General features: G+C 42.0%; 1 protein-coding gene across 1 annotated transcript in view; it reads left to right on the top strand.

Annotated features, from left to right (window-relative positions):
* Positions 1 to 20,152, top strand: part of enpp2 (ectonucleotide pyrophosphatase/phosphodiesterase 2) — a 55,727-nt gene that overhangs the window by 21,760 nt on the left and 13,815 nt on the right. Inside the window, exons 11-15 of the mRNA XM_063486354.1 lie at positions 6,587 to 6,659; positions 6,770 to 6,878; positions 7,783 to 7,908; positions 17,232 to 17,263; positions 17,420 to 17,547. Coding sequence (XP_063342424.1) covers positions 6,587 to 6,659; positions 6,770 to 6,878; positions 7,783 to 7,908; positions 17,232 to 17,263; positions 17,420 to 17,547 — 468 coding nt within the window. The remainder of the gene's footprint in view (positions 1 to 6,586; positions 6,660 to 6,769; positions 6,879 to 7,782; positions 7,909 to 17,231; positions 17,264 to 17,419; positions 17,548 to 20,152) is intronic.

A 20,152-nucleotide genomic window follows, 5' to 3' on the forward strand; every position in this document is an offset into this window, starting at 1 on the left:
CGGTCCAAGGCCCGGGGGTTGGGGACCGCTGGTCTAGGGGCCCTTCCACTCCACAAAAAAGAAGAAACCATCTGGTCTAGGGACTTAAAAAACTGTTTGGACAGGAATAGGGGGATACACTGACATAAAAAGAGAAATCTGGGTAGCACATTCATTTTGATAATATTAATCCTGCCAATTAGTGACAGTGGGAGGGAATTCCACCTCTGGAAATCTAATGCGAACTGTGAGACCAGGGGAGCAAAATTCTCAGAAAATAGTAAAGGCAAAGTTCGTGTAATATTAATTCCCAAGTACCTAAACCCCGAGGGGCTGAGCTTAAAAGGAATGTCAGACTGCTCAAGTGTTAACGCTTAAGAGTTTACAGGGTAACATTCGCTCTTGAGGAAATTAATTTTATAGCCAGAAAAAGAACTGAATTTTTCCAAGACAGATAAAATTGGAGGAAGACGACATATGGGGTCAGCTACATACAAAAGAAGGTCATCTGCGTACAGGGATACCTTAAGTTCAACACCTGCACGGATAATTCCATGAAAGGAAGAGAGGGATTTCAGAGCAACAGAAAGAGGTTCTATGGCTAAAGCAAAGAGAAGGGGAGAAAGAGGACACCCCTGTCGAGTGCCACGGCATAGTGGAAAATAATCAGATCGAACTGAGTTGGTGATGACACAAGCCTGAGGGGATGTATAAAGACGTTTGATCCAAGACACAAACCTTTCTCCAAACCCAAACCTAGTCAGTACAGCAAAAAGATAATCCCATTCAACCCGATCAAAGGCCTTCTCTGATCACCTCAGGAGACGAGGGACAATGAGCAGAAAAAAATGTGCTTAGCACTGTACGTGTGTTAAAGAACAACTGACGGCCTTTGATAAATCCATTCTGTTCCTGTGAGATAATCTGTGGAAGAACGGCCTCGAGACGAATTGCAAGTAGTTTTGCCAAAATCTTAAAATCTACATTTAGGAGAGACAGGGGCCTGTAGGACTCACAGGCTGTAGGGTCTTTGCCTTTCTTCAGTAAAACTGAAATAGATGCCTGCGTTAAAGTGGGGGGCAGCCGGCCATTTCTCAGTGATTCATTATATACATCAAGAAGGAGAAGGGCTAGCTTGTCTTTCAATTTTTTGAAAAACTCAGCTGGAAACCCGTCTGAGCCTGGGGCCTTACCGCTCTGCATACATTTGATTGAGCCAAAAATGTCCTCTATTTTAATAGGAGCATCCAGCTCATCAGAAACTGATTTATTTACTGTGGAAAGGTCAGAATTCTGGAGGAAGGCAAGCATCTCATCTGAAACTGACTGTGATTCAGAGCTGTAGAGATTGCAGTAAAATCTCTTAAAAATCCCACTGATAGAGACAGGGTCAGAAACCAGATGGCCAGACTGGTCCTTAACTTGTGAAATTGTGCGAGAGCTGGCTCTACGTTTCAGTTGGTGTGGAGAAGTCTACTTGGCTTTTCACCATGCTCGTAGTAGGTAGCACGGGATCGAATCAAAAGACGCTCCGCGTCAGCTGTTGTGAGGAGATCAAGTTCAGTCTGTAAATCCTGTCGTTGCTTCAATAACATCTGTGATGGATTAATGGCATTTTGGTTGTCAACATCCTGAATTTTTGCTGAAATTTCTGCTGCCTTGGCCCTGGAGTTTTTGTTAAGATTAGCTGAATAAGAGATAATCTGGCCACGCAGATATGCTTTCAGTGTTTCCCATAATAATGAGGAGGACACTGAATCGCTTCTATTAAAGGCAAGAAAGTCATCGATTGCTGATAGAATGAACTGGTTGAATGAATCAGCAGATAGTAGGAGAGTGTTGAACCTCCAAGAAGGGCAGGAGCGAGGTCTACCAGTGAAGTTTATATCAAGGCTTAATGGAGCATGGTCTGATATAACGATTGGGTGGTATTCAGAAGATGTGACTTTAGGCATCAGAGAACCATCAACAAAAAAATAATCTATATGGGAATAAGATTGGTGTACCTGAGAGAAAGAGGAAAACTTTTTTGTTTGTGGATTACGCGTCCTCCAAGGATCTACAAACCTATTCTGAGACATGAAGTCAGAGATTGATTTGGACATAGAGGACTGAGTAAAGACACGAGGTGAGGAGCGGTCTAGTGTCGGGTTCATTACACAGTTTAAGTCCCAATGAGAATTAAACAATGGGTGTCAAGAAAAGGAAGAGTGCTAAATAGATTGTTTGTAAAATCAGGGTTCTCAAAATTTGGAGCATAAATATTGACCAACAAAACAGGAGTATGAAATAGTCTACCAGCAATTATAAGAAATCTACCATTTTTATCCTCAATTGTTTTGGAAACTGTAAAATCAACCTTCTTACTAATTAAAATAGCTACTCCCCTGGCTTTAGAGTTAAAGGTTGAATGAAAGGTCTCCCCAACCCATGGGTACCTGAGCTTGCAATGATGTGTATCTTGCAGATGTGTTTCTTGTAAAAATACTATGTCTGGATTTAGACGCTTCAAGTGTGAAAATATTTTAGAACGCTTCACCGGGTTGTTAAGGCCTTTGACGTTCCAACTTAAAAATCTAACTGAGGAAGAACTTGATGAGGCTTGTATATCACGGGACATGTGATCAGTCTGCGTTACGCACAAAAAAAAAAATCTAACCTGAATTGAAATTAAAATTAAAACTTTAACAATTCTGTTTTGCAGTGTTAGTCAGTAAGTGACTGGCTGCTCCCGTATGGGATTAGAACGATGCCACCTTATCCCACAGTCCAGCCAATGATGCGATTCACATTCGTATATACGCAGCCAATCAACGTGGACAGGCTATGACAGCGTCCTTATGTGCCGACACCGGTGTTTTAGCAAAGCGGCGTGGCTGATGTGGAGTGAAGCCACGTTAATGACAACGTGTACAACCATTGGAGATGTGAGCAGGACAGACGGAACAATTGGCGGGAAAAGTGTGGACTTCATACCAGTTTTTAAATTGTGTTGATAGGCCACGTAAAACCAGAGTTATGATAAAAATATCTGCAATGTTTAGTTTTCTTCCTGAATACTATCGTTGTTTATGTTTACTGCGGGAAGAAACGCTCGAAAGCACTCTCCGCCTGTGAGCAAAAACAACACCAAAAAAACCCCACCCTTTCCTATTGGTGGAAAAATGTACCATGTGGACCAATCAAAAAATGATATGGCAACATGGCATTTAGATGTTTAGGAAGGGGGAAGTTTTAGGAGTGACGGCGGTGTTTTGAGATGTGAGAGATTTGCGACGTTTAGCGCAAATCTTGTGTAGTTAGTGTGTAGTTAGTGTGTAGTGTAGTCAATAATTTTGTTGTGTGTGTCAGAACAATGAGGCGACTGCTGAATGTTACAGGTGTTACAGCAGTGATACATCTCCTGTTGTCAGGCCTGCAGGTATCAGGCTGTTGTTCTCCTTTATCTCATAGTGGACAGAAATTATTTTTTGGAGTGGCACAAATAATTTGTGTGGCATCAGATTTGATGCAGAACAGCTGATTGTTCTGTAAATAGTTTTAAATGTTTATTTTAAAAAAATAAACTGCATTTGGCTGCATTTTTAGGTAAACAGCTGCAAAAAACTTTGTTGTTTGTAAAACTCAGTTACTTTTTTGAAGAAGTAACTATATAATTAATTGCCCAACAATGGTCATTATATACTGTATTTGGCAGACAGAGTTACAGGACTCTGTCCCAGACCACAGACTCACACTCATAATACAAGTCAGAGCTTTATGAAGAAAATAAAAAGAAAAAAAGAAAGTTGTGTTTTCAAAATTGGAGTTCAAGTTATTTTTACTTCCAATAGTGTTAACATACTACACAGGTCATGAACAAGATTTCTTTTAATTTTCATTGTAAGTGGGCTAAAGCAGTTAATTAAAAGTAGTCTAACATAAATATAAATGCTGTAATTTGATTATTTTAATAAACCATGTAACTTGGATGGATTGGATGCTGGCGTGACCACAGTGCACACGTCTGATGTCGCTCACAGTGGTCCAAGGGACCGCTCAGGGAGTTTGTGTGTTCGCTCAGACACATGAAAAATTAGAGGGAACATTGGCTACCGCTTTAGTTAGATGCTCCACTTTTCTCTGGAGGCTGACGATGTCATCAGTACAGGTAGACAGGGATCGCTCCATCTCGGCAACCGTTACCTTTAGCCCAGTGAAACTCTCCTGCATCGTGGACAGGCCAGAGGACAATTCCTTTTTGAAGGAGAGAAGCTCTTACTTAATGGAGGAAAGGCTTTCACCAAGGATAGCTTGAAACTCCGTTTTAAGTGTAGCAGCAAAGTCCTCGCGGAGAGCCGAAAGCAGCTCCGCTTTGAGAGCGCTGACATCGCTACTGGTGGCGCCCTGGGCCGCAGTCCCCGACTCAGGACGGATCAGTGGCTCGTCAGGAGAAGCAGGCCGCAGGATAGGCCGGATCGAGCTTCCTCCTTTAGTCGGCTTTGGTGGCATTTTAGTGACCAAAATGAAAAAGTGTACTATTTTAAAACGAGTTAGATATGGCTTGGGGTTGAGTCAGAAAAAAAAGTGCCCAATAATTATTAAAAAAAAAAGGTCGAGCCTGCAGGAGCTCACCAAAACACTACTCACACTAAGCCGCCATTAGCTGGAAGTCTCGTGTTACATCTTCTTACCTTCCTTTTCATTTTCTTTGACATTTGGAACTGCTTGTTCCTTCTTTAAAGTGACACTGATGTAAAGTAGAATAGCTCCATGCAGTGGATGCGTACCACAGCGTACCACAGCGGGACCCTCAGTTCATCGAATGTCCAAAACAAACTGTTTTAGCTCCTTTGATTCCTTTAAATTAGCTGTTAGAGTGGATTGTTAAATGTTTGTCATTTTTATGCTTGCCAACTTTGATGAAAGGGATTCCACTGTCCTTCCCCCCAGATTCTCGGGGTTCTGGGTAGGGGGCTGTAATGTTTTATTGCAGATACATCCTATCTGGAGGATCTACGACAGTGACCACCATGATGGCCTCCTCTCGCTGGCTTTTATTGAGAGACAGTTCACACAAAACACAGCAAAGCAACGCCCCCCACATTGTATGTATATGTGTGAACTTCTATATGTAAGTAGGAATGTGTGTGTGTGTGTGTGTGTGTGTGTGTGTGTGTGTGTGTGTGTGTGTGTGTGTGCTGCTGATCAAAGGGTCATAAACTCAAGAAGCTTAGATCAAAAGAAGTAGATCCTCCAGATAGGATGTATCTGCAATAAAACCTTACAGCCCCCTACCCAGAACCCCGAGAATCTGGGGGGAAGGACAGTGGAATCCCTTTCATCAAAGTTGGCAAGCATAAAAATGACAAACATTTAACAATCCACTCTAACATTAGCTTTCTTCTGATTGGCTGCCACTTGTGCATGGGAGTCCTCTGATGTATATCTGAGGGATATCTGCTCTTGCTGACATCATAAAGTGCCAAGTGTGGAAAGCTTTTCAAGCAGTCTGAAACCTGGGCTTTCAGCTCACGGGTTTCATGGTTTATTTAGCTCCTCCCCAAACTTGAAATTTGCCTGGATACCTTTAAAGCAGCGGTCCCCAACCTTTTTGCCTCACGGACCGGTTTATGCCCAACAATATTTTCACGGACCGGCCTTTAAGGTGTCGCGGATAAATACAACAAAATAAAACTAGTACCGGTACCGAAAAAAAGAAGATTTATTCATAACACACGTGAAAAGACCCAGGAAAACTGAGTTAACGATAAAAACGATAACAAAATAATGCTGAAAACCGATAAAAACCCTGAAAACCATGCATTTCACACCTGAGCCTCAACTCTCGCGGCTCGGTACCAAACGACTCACGGACCGGTACCGGTCCGAGGCCCGGGGGTTGGGGACCACTGCTTTAAAGGATGACAGGATACTTCACTCTTTTCTTGCCATTTTCTTTTATTTTCCTTGCCAGTTAGTTACAGTTGCCAGAGTTACAGTTATGGACTTTGACCACGGGAGCAAAAAGCCTGTGACCTTAAAGAACGAAACATCTACGCAAACATCGTTATTCTCAACCAACGTTAATATAATGTTCTAGCACTATAAACTCAAACTAAGTGTGGAAAAAATCGTTTTTAATTTAAATAAAAGTTGGAGTCAGTTCATCAGCTATGATTTTTTAGCAGGATCATTGCAGTGCTCATTTCTGTTGCTCTGCTTAACGACCACTGGTGAATAAAGCTGGCTGAAGGTGAGTTTGCCTGATAGCTAAAAATGAAGAAATAACAAGTTTTAACATCACCTAAATAACATTTTAAAGTGAGCAGTCGGTGGCAGAGCTGGTTATAGCTGTTTGTTGTCAGTATACGGCTAATAACAGTATATTAAATATTTGGGTTTTTTTTTATGGAAGCTTTGGCACTGCATGTTTGGGTTTTTTTTGTTGCTAATTATTATCTATTAAACAGCTCAGGAAGAAGGGTGTGCAGTAAAACATATTTTTCTATGTGAGATATTCACTATGTTGGCAGCTGGATCACAAGAGTCCAAACCAGCCTCTGGAAACTTTATTTCTTGATTTTACTTCCACTAGAAGTCGACTTTGACTCACCTTTTGTTGCAGGCCTTATGTTTACGCCATGCACTCTGAGCAGCCGGACACATACGGACACAAAATGGGGCCCATGAGCACTGATGTAAGTACTCTGTATCTGCACAAACTTCTTGTGGCATGCTTGTGGAAAGCACGCAGTAAAGGAACATCCAAAATGTTTGTCTGGAGGATGACTCGCTCTGTGTGCTCTAGCTGAACAGCTCTCTGAGGATGATTGACAGAATTATCGGCCAGCTCATGGATGGACTCAAGCAGATGAAACTGCACCGCTGTGTCAACATCATCCTGGTCGGGGATCACGGTACGGACACACACACACACAACAGCACAGGTGTGTGCAGAGGTATTACATGCTTGAGGACTGCAGGCATGTTCAGCACGCACAGCAGCATCTGTGAAGCAGAAGCGGCTTATACAGAATAACATTGCTTCATTCCAGTTGTGTGACTACCAGTGACTAAGACACAGGGCTGAGGGTGGAACACAGATTAAATACACACAGGGAAGGTCAAGTGAACACAGATGATACACATTAAAACAGTTTGTGTAATCACCTGAAACAGATAACCAGCAGAAGATCTGAACTCTTCAGTGATCATTCACATTAGTTCTTGTGAGGAAATGAAGTAACAGTGGATACACACTAACTCAACACTTTTGCCCGATTTTCTGCTTGCTGTGTGTAAGCCACAGTGAACGAGCAGTACATACTGTATTCAATTCATACTTGACGATTGAAGGAGGAAGTTGCTCAGCAACTGCAGACAGGCTAAAGCAGCTTAAATAGCGCAGCGTATACAAGTGGAAGAAGTGATTGTGTGTTCCTCTCCTGCATTTGTAATTGATCACTTACAAAGAAATGAACAGTCTCTAATTTTTATGTTAGTTTACAAAACTTACAAACTCAGCAGGGGTCAAATAATTATTTCGCTCATAGCTAATTAGACGTCTAGAGGACATTAAAAGCCATCAGCTGATGGGACCTAGCAATTAGATCAGCTGATCTTAACGTTTCACTCTGACCAACACACTAAAGTTTCCTACATTAAATGTTATATCACGTAGCTACAGCTGATATATGTATGGTGACAATAATAAACAGGGCAGGTAAGTTTCCACCAAGTTTCAGACCCAAACTAGAATGAGCTATTGGAGCATGAACTTGGTTTTTGGCTTCAGCTGCTCACATTCCCATATGTTCACAGGTATGGAAGAGGCCCACTGCGATCGCACCGAGTTCCTCAGTAACTATATGACCAGCGTTGATGACATCATCCTCGTCCCTGGGGCCCTAGGCAGAATACGCTCCAGACAGCCCAACAACAGGAAATGTAAGAAGTCCAGTTGGTGTCTTTGGTGTGTTTCCCCCTGTTTATTTTAGAGTTTCTTTTCACTCTTATTCTCACTTTGTATTTTTGGTCAGCAAACATGAAAAAATAACTGTGGTCGAGAAATAAGTGTCTCATGTGATCTCACTGGGAATGTACGCAGTCTCTCTTAGTGAATAAGTGAGTAAAGTTTATTTAGAAAGTACTCTGCACAGGCTAGGAGTCACAAAGTGCTGAACATCAAAGTAGAGTAAAATAAAGATGAAAATGAAGGTAACATCCAGTTGAGACACAGAAAAAAAGTAAAAAGTAGTTAAGTAAGAAGTTCCAATCAGTCCAAGTCTGTTTAAACAAGGAGGTTTAGATCTGCTTTGAAAGACAGAGTCAGCTAAACTGAGCTGTCACAGGAGACCGTTCCACAGTGTTAGTGCCACAGACTGGACGTCTCTGTTCCCCAACTAACTAATTCTGAGCCTGTGATCAAACAGTGCGAGCAGCAGTTTGTGTAGTAGGCAGCCTTGAGCCGTTTAGTGCGCCGTATGTAAGTACAAGAATTTTATAACGAATCTTCAGGGAGCCAATGTAAAGAATATAAAATAGGAGTAATGTAGGTTTGCTACTAGAACGTGTTAATAGTCTGGCTGCAGCTTTTAATATTGCTCGGAAACGTGAAAGAAATGATTTATCTGGGCAGGTCAACAGGACATTACAGTAATCTAAGCACGATGACACAAATGCAAGAATTATTTTCTCCAGTTCAGCCGCGGAGACCATGTGTCGTAGTTTAGAAATGTTCCTTAAATGAAGGAAATGGGAACGAGAGAAAGATTTTAGCCCAGAGAGGAATAAAAGTTCAGCAAGAAGAAGCAAGAGCCCGAATGATTTCATGATACAGCAATTCAATTCAATTCAATTCAGTTTTATTTATATAGCGCCAAATCACAACAAAAGTCGCCTCAAGGCGCTTTATATTGTACAGTAGATAGCACAATAATAAATACAGAGAAAAACCCAACAATCATATCATATGACCCCCTATGAGCAAGCACTTTGGCGACAGTGGGAAGGAAAAACTCCCTTTTAACAGGAAGAAACCTCCGGCAGAACCAGGCTCAGGGAGGGGCGGCCATCTGCTGCGACCGGTTGGGGTGAAAGAAGGAAAACAGGATGAAAGACATGCTGTGGAAGAGAGACAGAGATTAATAACAGATATGATTCGATGCAGAGAGGTCTATTAACACATAGTGAGTGAGAAGGTGACTGGAAAGGAAAAACTCAATGCATCATGGGAATCCCCGGCAGCCTACGTCTATTGCAGCATAACTAAGGGAGGATTCAGGGTCACCTGGTCCAGCCCTAACTATATGCTTTAGCAAAAAGGAAAGTTTTAAGCCTAACCTTGAAAGTAGAGATAGTGTCTGTCTCCTGAATCCAAACTGGAAGCTGGTTCCACAGAAGAGGGGCCTGAAAACTGAAGGCTCTCCCTCCCATTCTACTTTTAAATACTCTAGGAACAACAAGTAAGCCTGCAGAGCGAGAGCGAAGTGCTCTAATAGGGTGATATGGTACTACAAGGTCATTAAGATAAGATGGGGCCTGATTATTTAAGACCTTGTATGTGAGGAGCAGGATTTTGAATTCAATTCTGGATTTAACAGGAAGCCAATGAAGGGAAGCCAAAACAGGAGAAATATGCTCTCTCTTTCTAGTCCCTGTCAGTACTCTTGCTGCAGCATTTTGGATTAACTGAAGACTTTTCAGGGAGTTTTTAGGACATCCTGATAATAATGAGTTACAGTAGTCCAGCCTGGAAGTAATGAAGGCATGAACTAGTTTTTCAGCATCACTCTGAGACAGGATATTTCTAATTTTAGAGATGTTGCGCAAATGGAAGAAAGCAGTCTTACATATTTGTTTAATATGTGCCTTGAAGGACATGTCCTGGTCAAAAATGACTCCAAGGTTCCTCACAGCATTACTGGAGGCCAAGGTAATGCCATCCAGAGTAAGAATCTGCTTAGATACCATATTTCTAAGATTTTCAGGGCCGAGTACAATAACCTCAGTTTTATCTGAATTAAGAAGCAGGAAGTTAGCGGCCATCCAGGTCTTTATGTCTTTAAGACATTCCTGCAGTTTAACTAATTGGTGTGTGTTACCTGGCTTCATGGATAGATAGAGCTGCGTATCATCTGCATAGCAGTGAAAATTTATGCTATGTCTTCTAATGATGTTACCTAGGGGAAGCATGTATAATGTAAATAGAATTGGTCCTAGCACTGAACCCTGTGGAACTCCATAATTAACCTCAGCATGTGAAGAAGACTCTCCATTTACATGAACAAATTGGAGTCTATTAGATAGATATGATACAAACCACTGCAGTGCAGTACCTGTAATACCTACAGCATGTTCTAATCGCTCTAATAGGATATTATGGTCGACAGTATGGAACGCTGCACTGAGGTCTAGCAGGACAAGCACAGAGATGAGTCCACTGTCAGAGGCCATAAGAAGATCATTTGTAACCTTCACTAAAGCTGTACAGCAGAGCTGTAATCATGGTCTCAGCTTTGTTTACATTTAGAACGAGGTCAATGCTAAAGGTCCAGTCACGTATCCAGGTTAAATGATGGAGTAGGGTGCACAGCCTGCCCAACTGGTGACGCTTAAAAGACATCTAGAGCTGAATGTCAGTTTTCAAAAAAATTATAAGAAATTTTCAGAATGTCAGAAAAAGATTGAATAAGGCCAGCTTACAATATATATCTCCCTAAAGTGACTGTTGTAAATGTATTTAATTAGGTTGAGAGCTAAAGGGAGAATGCAGAAAGAAAATAACAATGGACCTAGAATTGAAGCTTGTGGAACCCCACAGGTTGAGAGGCAGTGTTACGGTGCGTACACACCGAACATGATAGACGCGACCAGAGCGTCAGGTTTACATGTAAAGTCAATGGAGGAGCGCGATGAAGCGCGACTGGGGGTCCCGTGAAAATTCAGAAGCAGATTTGCGTCGCGAATAAAAATACGCGCGGCAGTTCGCGCGTATCGCATCTACCGCTCGAGTTGGAAAAATCTGAACTCCAGCTTCAAGTCGCGCCACGACAACCAATCAGGAGCCTGGTGACGTGGCTCTGACCTAGTTCAAAGGGGCGGGTCCAGCCAAAGCCCTTCATTCTTCATTCAATATGGAGGAAAGGCTCATCAACGCCGTAGCCAACCACCCGGAGCAGAACGACACCAGCTGCTTTCTCTACCGAGAATTTTAATATTATTTCAAATAAATTTTTGTAATGACTAATGTCTCAGTTCTACTACACAGCAAATATTGGCACACAACTTGACACATGTAGAATTTATTTCATATTATACTAATGACAAAATATACTGCTATATAGGAACATAGTGAAGACCAATTATTTAAGAGAATAAAGAGAGGTTAGTTTATTTTGGAGGCAAGCTCCATTTATTAAGAATATTTTTTAAAAAAAGGCAGGAACGCTCTTTAGAGGTTTGTGGGTGGCTCTTAAAAGAGCCGTTGTGGGGACGTCGCTGGGACTTCAAATGAGCAGGTATCAATAAAGGACTAGCGTATTAAACACTTTAACTAACCGCATGCAGATGGACAGGCGCTCTGCAGGTGGGATTGAGCGCCTGTAGTTGGTGTTTAGGCGGGCGATGCTTGGACCGACGCAGGACAGCAGCTCCTCAAACTGGGCGAGGGAAAGACGGTGGTACCGTTGAAAGCGGCCGTCATCCAGACGCAGCTCTTGGAGCAAGTGGTGAAACTCACCAAACTGCTCACACGTCTGGAGGACCTGATGGACCCAGGTACGGCGAGGACGTCCTTTACGCCACTGCTCTGCACTCCACAGTAAATAGAGAAGAGAGACTCTTTCTGCAAACGATCAACAGCTGCCATCTTGCAAACATACCGTCTGGCACTACTTCCTCCCACATTTCCGCTTCACGCGCATGAAAATTGCATATTTTGAAGTGCGACCAATCGTGCGTCGAGGTGCAAATGTGCACGCGACCAGCTAGGGGCGTCTATCACGTTCGGTGTGAACGCACCGTTAGGGGTTCAAAGAAGGTCCTATCATATAAATAGGAAGCAGAGTCAGCAATACCATCCAGAAGCGTATGCTTCCTACGTAAAAGTGTCAAAGGCGGCACTCAGGTGAAGTAGATGAAGTATAGAACAGTTCTCAGCACCAAAGACGTCAAACCTTGCATTCCTTCAAAAGAGTGGTCTTAGTGGAGTGTTGACTTTGAAAACTATATTGAAAAGGAACAGAACTCTGCAATTTGTATAATAAAGATCTGAACTGGGGTGGTTGTAGCTTAGATGGTGGACCAGGTCATCTGCTAATTGGAAGGTTGGTGGTTCAATCCCCGACTGCTCCAGTCTGTATTCCAAAATAGCAAGATACTCGCCCCTCGTTGCTCTGATGCATCCGTCAGAGTGTGATTGTGTGTGAATGTTAAACAGAACAAAGTGCTTGTGTGAATCGGTGAATGAGGCAAGTTGTGTAAAGCGCTTTGAGTACTCAGAGTAAAAACGTGCTATGTAAGAACCAGTCCACTTACCAGTTGACTTTCCTCCACTTTTTCTAATAATTTGCTAACAAATGGCAATTGCAGAAAATTAGCTGACGTAAAGATACGTTACTTTAGTGAACGAGTTACCTGATCATAATAAAGAACACAGCCTTGCTTCAGTGAGCTGTTAATAGCTGATAATAGACGGCAACGATGGACCAATGCTAGTCCTGATGGGATCGATGGAGGACTTTGGACTCGTCTATCACATTATGTTAGGAAGTCACTGAGAAATGTTTTATAGTCATCATCAGAAAGTAATGCTATTAATAGTATCAAATAACACTGTGGGATAGGGCGGGGCAATAATAAAACATTCATCACCTCTGACTGACGTAATGGTCGTTTTGGTTTTTCGTTGTGCAGCAGTGATTATGAACGCTCATTCATTTACAGCCTGCATATTCATGCATTTTACATTTTCTCATCAATTCTGTCATTAAAAAAATTATAGAAAAAGGAAAGGTTGTGCACACTGAACAAGCAAGATAGAAGGTGATGCTTGCACTCTGTGGTTGTTGTTTCTGAACATGAAAGAATAAAACTGAACTAATATTTTTATGCAAAGAAGTAAAATCAACATTTAAATGTGAACTGATTATTGCTGTGTGTGTGTGTGCGCGCGCGTGTGTGTGCGTGTGTGTGTGCGTGTGTGTGTGCGTGCATGTGTGTGCGTGTGTGTGTGTGTGTGTGTGTGTACTGTACCCTAAAGAAAAACACCATAAATATGTGAATATGTGGGGCTCTGTTCTAAACACTGTACAAGACAGACCCAAAGCTTTGATGCTGGGCTTACAACTATGGGCAATCCTCATGTGCTGATAGCATGCAAAGTTTACAGTCATAGCTGCAACAATCACAGTCGTTACTTTCGGCAGTACTTGATCCACTAATCCATTAATATCCACTTATTTACAAGGCAAACAACTTTTTTTTGTCTGCTTATTTTGTTGGTTTTTGTTTTTTGCCCTTTATCCCCGTCCCTCTTCTCCGCTGTTTTTTTTTTTTTCCCCCCTCTTTCTTTCTCCCTTTTCTTTTCCCCTGTCCCGTATCTAGCAAGTAAAAATAAAAAAAATAAAATAAAATAAACAATAAAAGGTAAATCAAATGGACCATTACGGCAAGGCTGGGATGGTCCATTTGGTAAAGTAAATCCGTTGGGCATCTTTCTTCACCTTAAAAAAAAAAAAATACAAGGCAAACAACTGAGAGGTAGGAGAGAACTGACAAACCGTTAACATGCTTCACATTTAATGAGCGGCCATGCTCTCCCAGCCCACACAGACCACTATTTTCAACCCCGTCACAAGCATCCCTCTACAGAGTCTATTGTCCTCTCAGAGACAGTCATGGACAGAAAATATTTTTAGCATCAAAACAAAGCTTTAAAACAACTTTTGTATTTTTCTTAGCTGTAGAATGACATGAACCATGTAACTGTATATTTGATACAGAGGATCTGAATGAGTTTTTTAGACCTCTACATCCTCAGTGTGATTTCAAAACAGAAATCAAAGTTCCAAACATGAACTCAGTAATGGGCAGCTCCACCGTTATTGTTGATCACTTCAAAAATTCATTGCAGCGTGCTTGATGCAAGCATCTCCGTGAGGTGAGTGGGAACATTTCTCCAAGTTGTGAAGACGGACGCACGAAGGGCGTCTACTGGCTGGAACTGTTGTCCATTTCTGTAAACTTCCCTTGCCATCCATCCCAAAGGTTCTTAGTTGGATTTAGATCAGGGGAACACGCAGGATGGTCCAAAACAGTGATGTTATTCTCCTGGAAGAAGTCCCTTGTCTTGCGGGCGTTGTGTACTGTAGCGTTGACCTGTTGATAAACCCAGTGGTTACCACACAGACGAGGGCCCTCAGTTATGAGGGATGCTCTCTGCAACATCTGGACATAGCCAGCAGCTGTTTGACGCCCCTGCACCTCCTGAAGCTCCATTGTTCCACTAAAGGAAAAAACAACCCAGACCATTGTGGCCTCCCCTCCACTGTGGGGCGTAGAAAACATCTCAGGTGGGATCTGCTGTAACGTTGGAAACCATCAGGACCATCAAGGTTACATTTTTTCTCATCAGAGAATAAAACTTTTTTCCACCTTTCATGTTCCATGTTTTGTGCAAACGGTCGGTTCTGTGGCGTCCAAGGAGACGAGGCCTTTGAAGCCCTTCAGTCTCAGATGCCGTCTGATGGTTATGGGGCTGCAGTTGGAACCAGTAACGGCCTTAATTTGGGTCGAGGATCGTCCAGTGTCTTGATGGACAGCACTGATCCTCTGGCTCAGTGCTGGTGACATTTTTGGGGTCTTCCACTTGACGTTTTGTTCCATAACCCTCAGGATCATTTAAGAAATTCCAAATGACCGTCTTACTGCGTCCCACCTCAGCAGCGATGGCGTGCCACAAGAGACCCCGCTTATGCCTTTCAACAGCAACCCGACCACGTTCAAAACAGGAACTTTTTTTTTTGCTTTTGCCATCAGAACATCATGACAGTGTGACTACCTGACTGAAAATGACAATGAATCCACATTTTTGCACAGATTTGGCCTTTTAAAAGCATGTGGTTGTCAAGTTTAGCTGTAAAACAGCCTGTTTCAGTTTAAGCTTTGTTCTGTCTCACTCTCATTTCTTCTTGTTGCATGTTGAAACTCTACTTGGAACCTTGTTAAGATCCAAACATGCAAAATATGATTTTTTTTAGACATTTTTTAAGTGGTTTTAAACTTTTGATCGGGACTGAATATGCAATGTATATATGTTTTTAAAAAACAATTTTTTTATTTGTGCATTTGTTTTTTTCTAGCAATGTTTTAATACTTCTGACTACTGAGTTAAAATGAGCAATTGTTGCTTTTCCCATTTACTGCTTGTTGTTGCTTACTTTTGCAGTTTGTCAGGATCATCTTTCCTTATAGTGCTAGCATACAGTTCACAGGGACACTTTAATTACCAGGCTTGTAAAAGGCCTTTGAATCTAATGGGCTAATTTTTCACTTGGCCTCATTGGATCTGTGAGGAGTTCTCCTTACTGATGTCGGTCATCTCTACAGCAGACTGGTGTTGACACTATGAGCATGTACATTTGTAGAGTAGACCAACGGGTCAAACAAATGTTTGCTTTTGCATATCTTCTCTTATGCATTCTTTTTACTCCTCATTGGAAGAATGGAAGTTTTCACAAACCAAGATCAAAACGTCCAGTCTGGTGTAAAAATCATTATAATAAAAAACCACGTTTTTACATGTTACATAAATAACACTACTACTTCTTGTTCGTCGCCATCAGCACAGGAAAAGGAGTGGACTCAAAAACAACTTTATGTCCAACAACTTTGTGACAGAAGAAGTCAGTTTGTTGCCATCGAGGCGCAGCAGTTTTGCCTAAGAGTGCAAAGGATGCGCTGGCTTAAGATCCACATTGGAAAGCATGATGAAAAGACTCAGTGTCTTAGAAGCACACCCTCCTGAGAGTGCTGCCAGACGTCAGTTTGGAACAGGCAGAGACCCACAGAGATCCCCTCGTCTCCAACACCCAGAGAGGACCCACTTCTCCTCCCCTCATCTACAGCTCTGGTGCCACTGTGCCAGTTCCAAGAGTAGACGGATGGCTTTTTCTCCCAGTCACGTCTCTATCTTCTTCACTTATCATTCCTTATCTGCTGCTACAGCTTCACCCGTCCGACATCTGACACTCGCCTGCCAGTTATGAGGAATGAAAGGAATGAAAGGGACTTTGATGATATTTGGAGTAAATCAAAACTGAACCGGAGTGAAGCCCGAGTGAAAACAGGAGTTACCGTGTGTACAGCAGAGGTTTCCCAGTCTGTCTGAACAGCGGCACAAAATCCAGAACCAAATAAATGAAAGACTTAGGAGTCCCGGTAAATGCATACTGTCACATTTAAAGGCTAGATAACGCCGTATTTAGTCATTTCTACAGTTTATGGAGTTTTCATAGTTCATAGTTTTGTATTCTCACCAACTTTGTGAACACAATAACTCAAGAAAGAAGTCACGTAGGATTTTCAAAATGATATCATAGGCGCATCTACTTGGAAGCTGAGGGGTAGCGCCAGTATTTTTAAATAAAGCCTTTATATCCAAATAATGTCTCTGCATTTGGTTTATTATGTGATTTTCCCCCAAAAAAGGAATTCTCTTCAATAATTACTGACAGAGTGACGGTGACACCGGGCAGCAGGAGCAACAAGTTAGAGAGCTGGTGGGGGCTGAGAGCTTTTAGGCTTGTATATGTGCACATTATATAGCATGAAAAGGTTCCATGTTAATGCTAATGATGTGTTTGCTCTCACATGTTGTCCCCGTACTTTCCTGTGTTTGAACAAGCGGACTCTGTATAGAAATTACAAACGGCCCAACTCCAGTCAGCTACAATTGTTACTCTTCGTCTGTGGAGTTTTAAGCATCAGAATAAGAGTTTTATTATGGAGTCATAATGTTGAACCATCATAATGTTGAATTGTGTTAATGACAGTTACAGGTATATATAGATATAATATAAATCTTTCCCATCCTACCCCGATTCTAAGTGGCTGCCTGTATCTGTGTCAGAGCTTAAAGAGATGGGGGGGTTTGTAGGCAGGCAGGTGGTGCACACCTTGGACGGGTCACCAGTCTGACACAGTATGCACTTGAAATGATTATTATTACTTTGCAATGCTTTTCACTTCTGTTCATTGTTGTTTTTCAGATGACCCCAAAGCTGTTGTGGCCGATCTAACGGTAAGTGCTGTTTTTAAAATAATATAGGAACATGTAAGCTGTGTGGAGACAGAAAAGCATGTGCAGTATTGTAAAAGATAAAAATGATGCAAAGAAAGAAACATGAAATAGACGTGATGTGTCAGTCAGCTCTCTGCTCATATTGTTTTCTTGTAGTGTAAGAAAGCAGACCAGCACTTCAAACCGTACTTGAAGCAGCACCTGCCAAAGAGACTGCACTACGCCAACAATCAACGCATTGAAGATGTCCATCTCCTGGTGGACAGGAAGTGGCACGTTGCCAGGTACAAGAGGAACACTTAAACATGAAATACTCATACAGTACACATGAGGCAAACTTGAACACTTAGGCTCTAACAGGAAGATTGTTTTTCCTGACTCTTATCCTGAAAACACAATTGGATCAATTTGACATACGCAGCTTGTTTTAGGCTGATGGACATTTTTTAATGAGAATATAATGAGCAGCGAAAATCTACGTAACGTCATAAAACGCTGTGTGAGGCGTGGCAGGATCCAAAACTCACAAACAGCTTTACTGCTGGACTCACTAAATACCTTGCAGCAGCAATGAGGGAGACACAAACAGTATGCAGAGAGGTGAGACCTGGGAAACACAGATGGACAAGATCTAACTCACAAGACAGGGGAAGCAAAACTGAACAAGCTGCACAGGACAGGAGACGGTCGAAGTAAAGCAGGAAGTATCACGAGGAGTTTAATAAAAGAGCAGTTAATATTTTAGAATAAAACCTACAGAGCATCAGATAAAATGGGATGATACGGTTGATAAATCTTGTTTGATCAGACATCTTTAGGCAAGATATGGGATGAGAACTGTGTCCGTGCTCCTGTGGGCAGATACCGTTTCACATGACACCCCACCTGACATAGGACACGTGGAACTTCAGCTCAGGGTTTAAATCTGACTTTATCAGTTCTCTCAGTTGAGTCAGGGCACACAGTAATCACATACTCAGAACTGTGAGGATAAATCTCCCTAAACCTGCGTGGAAATCATGAAGAAGGTCCTCCTCAAAACTGTTTCTTTGTCAGATGTCATCCAGGTGATAGTTTGGGCAGAAATCCTTCTCCACGGTTTTAATGCTTATTTCCCACGGTAGTTATTTGCTGTAGAGCACATAAAACAAAATGTTATTACCCATAGATTGTATATAAATGGATCCACATGAGGACAAATTATTAGTGCCTCTATTAAATTTAAAGTGTGTATCAAAAATGTCCCAATTTACAAAAGAGCAACAGATTTTTAACAAAGCATTATTAGATATGTTTTCTTTTGAAAGCATGAATTATTTCTATTTACACACAATAACAGAATTATTTCAGGAAAAAAGTGACCAGGCTGGTTATTATTAGCCACTTGAAAAACAGAGCTGTGCAATGATGTGCTTTGTAAGACTCAGCTTGTAAAATCAAGTTAAAACTGAGGGTCATCTTCCAATTTACACACAGTATATAAAAATCAGCAAGTGTTTGAGCACCTGTGAAAGCATCATGACACAAGCCAAGGAAAAATATTTAGAGTCGGGAAAAAGGAATTGTTGATCACTAAGCAGAAGATGGAGATACAAAGTTATCACAAGTGTCAAGAACTGGAGTAAGAAGTATCATCAAGCCACACAATACAGAACAAGCCTGATAGAGGTAAGAAGCAAAGATTTCAACGAGGTGTCTGATGACCCCAGAACAACTGCCAAGACACTCGGGAATGACTTAGCCAAGTCGGGAATTGTAGCCTCATAGAAGACAATCACTGGAATCCTGAGCAGGAATAATAATAATGGATTGCATTTATATAGCGCTTTTCGAGACCCTCGAAGCGCTTTACAATTCCACTATTCATTCACTCTCACATTCACACACTGGTGGAGGCAGCTACAGTTGTAGCCACAGCTGCCCTGGGGCAGACTGACAGAAGCGAGGCTGCCATATGGCGCTATCGGCCCCTCTGGCCAACACCAGTAGGCGGTAGGTGAAGTGTCTTGCCCAAAGACACAACGACCGAGACTGTCCGAGCTGGGGCTCGAACCGGCAACCTTCCGATCACAAGGCGAACTGCCAACTCTTGAGCCACGAACGAATGGACTGTGAGGTTGCAGAGTAAGCAAAACTGCAGAAGAGACACCATCAAGCCAGACTGAAGTGTGCCCTGAAGAACCTGGAAAAAAGATTATGCATATTGGAAGCATGTCCTTTGGTCAGATGAGACAATACTAGAGCTCTTTGGCCACAGAGATGTTGCTTGTGTTTGGAGAAAGTAGGGAGTACAACTAAAGAGCACCGCCCCCACAGTGAGATATGATGGTGGGAGTATTATGCTGTGGAGATGCTTTACTGTTTTCTGGACTGGGAATCTGGTCAAGATAAAGAAAGTAATCTGGGTCCTCATAGTAAAGAACTCCAGATCTCCAGAAGACCAAAGTGAATGTTAATGACTGACCTGCACAAAGCCCTCGAATCCCACTGAGAATCCCACAGTGGGGTGAACTGAACACCAACAGATTTGATGCCAGAAGACCATCAAATCTGGAGGAGCTTGAGAGATTCTCCTAAGACGAATGGGCTGGAGTGACAGCAGGCCTTTATCAAGCAAAAAGGATAGACAACCGACTCGGGAGGGGTTGGTAGTTTTTTGTGAAATAACTGTTTCTGTGTGCAAAGCAAGATAATATAAGCATCCAAAATAAAACTAAAATGTTTATTTGGTCCATATTATGGTAAAAAAGGATATTTAAACATGGTATGCTTTAGTGGTGCAGGTCCAGGTAACACAGATGGGCAGTTAAATGGTTAAATGACAGCAAAGTGAAAAGAATAGTTGACCAGTGAGATGCTACAGATGCTGTTTTGTGCAGTTATGAATAT

Source organism: Pelmatolapia mariae, linkage group LG10_11, assembly GCF_036321145.2.
Source record: "Pelmatolapia mariae isolate MD_Pm_ZW linkage group LG10_11, Pm_UMD_F_2, whole genome shotgun sequence".
Classification (NCBI taxonomy): Eukaryota; Metazoa; Chordata; class Actinopteri; order Cichliformes; family Cichlidae; genus Pelmatolapia; species Pelmatolapia mariae.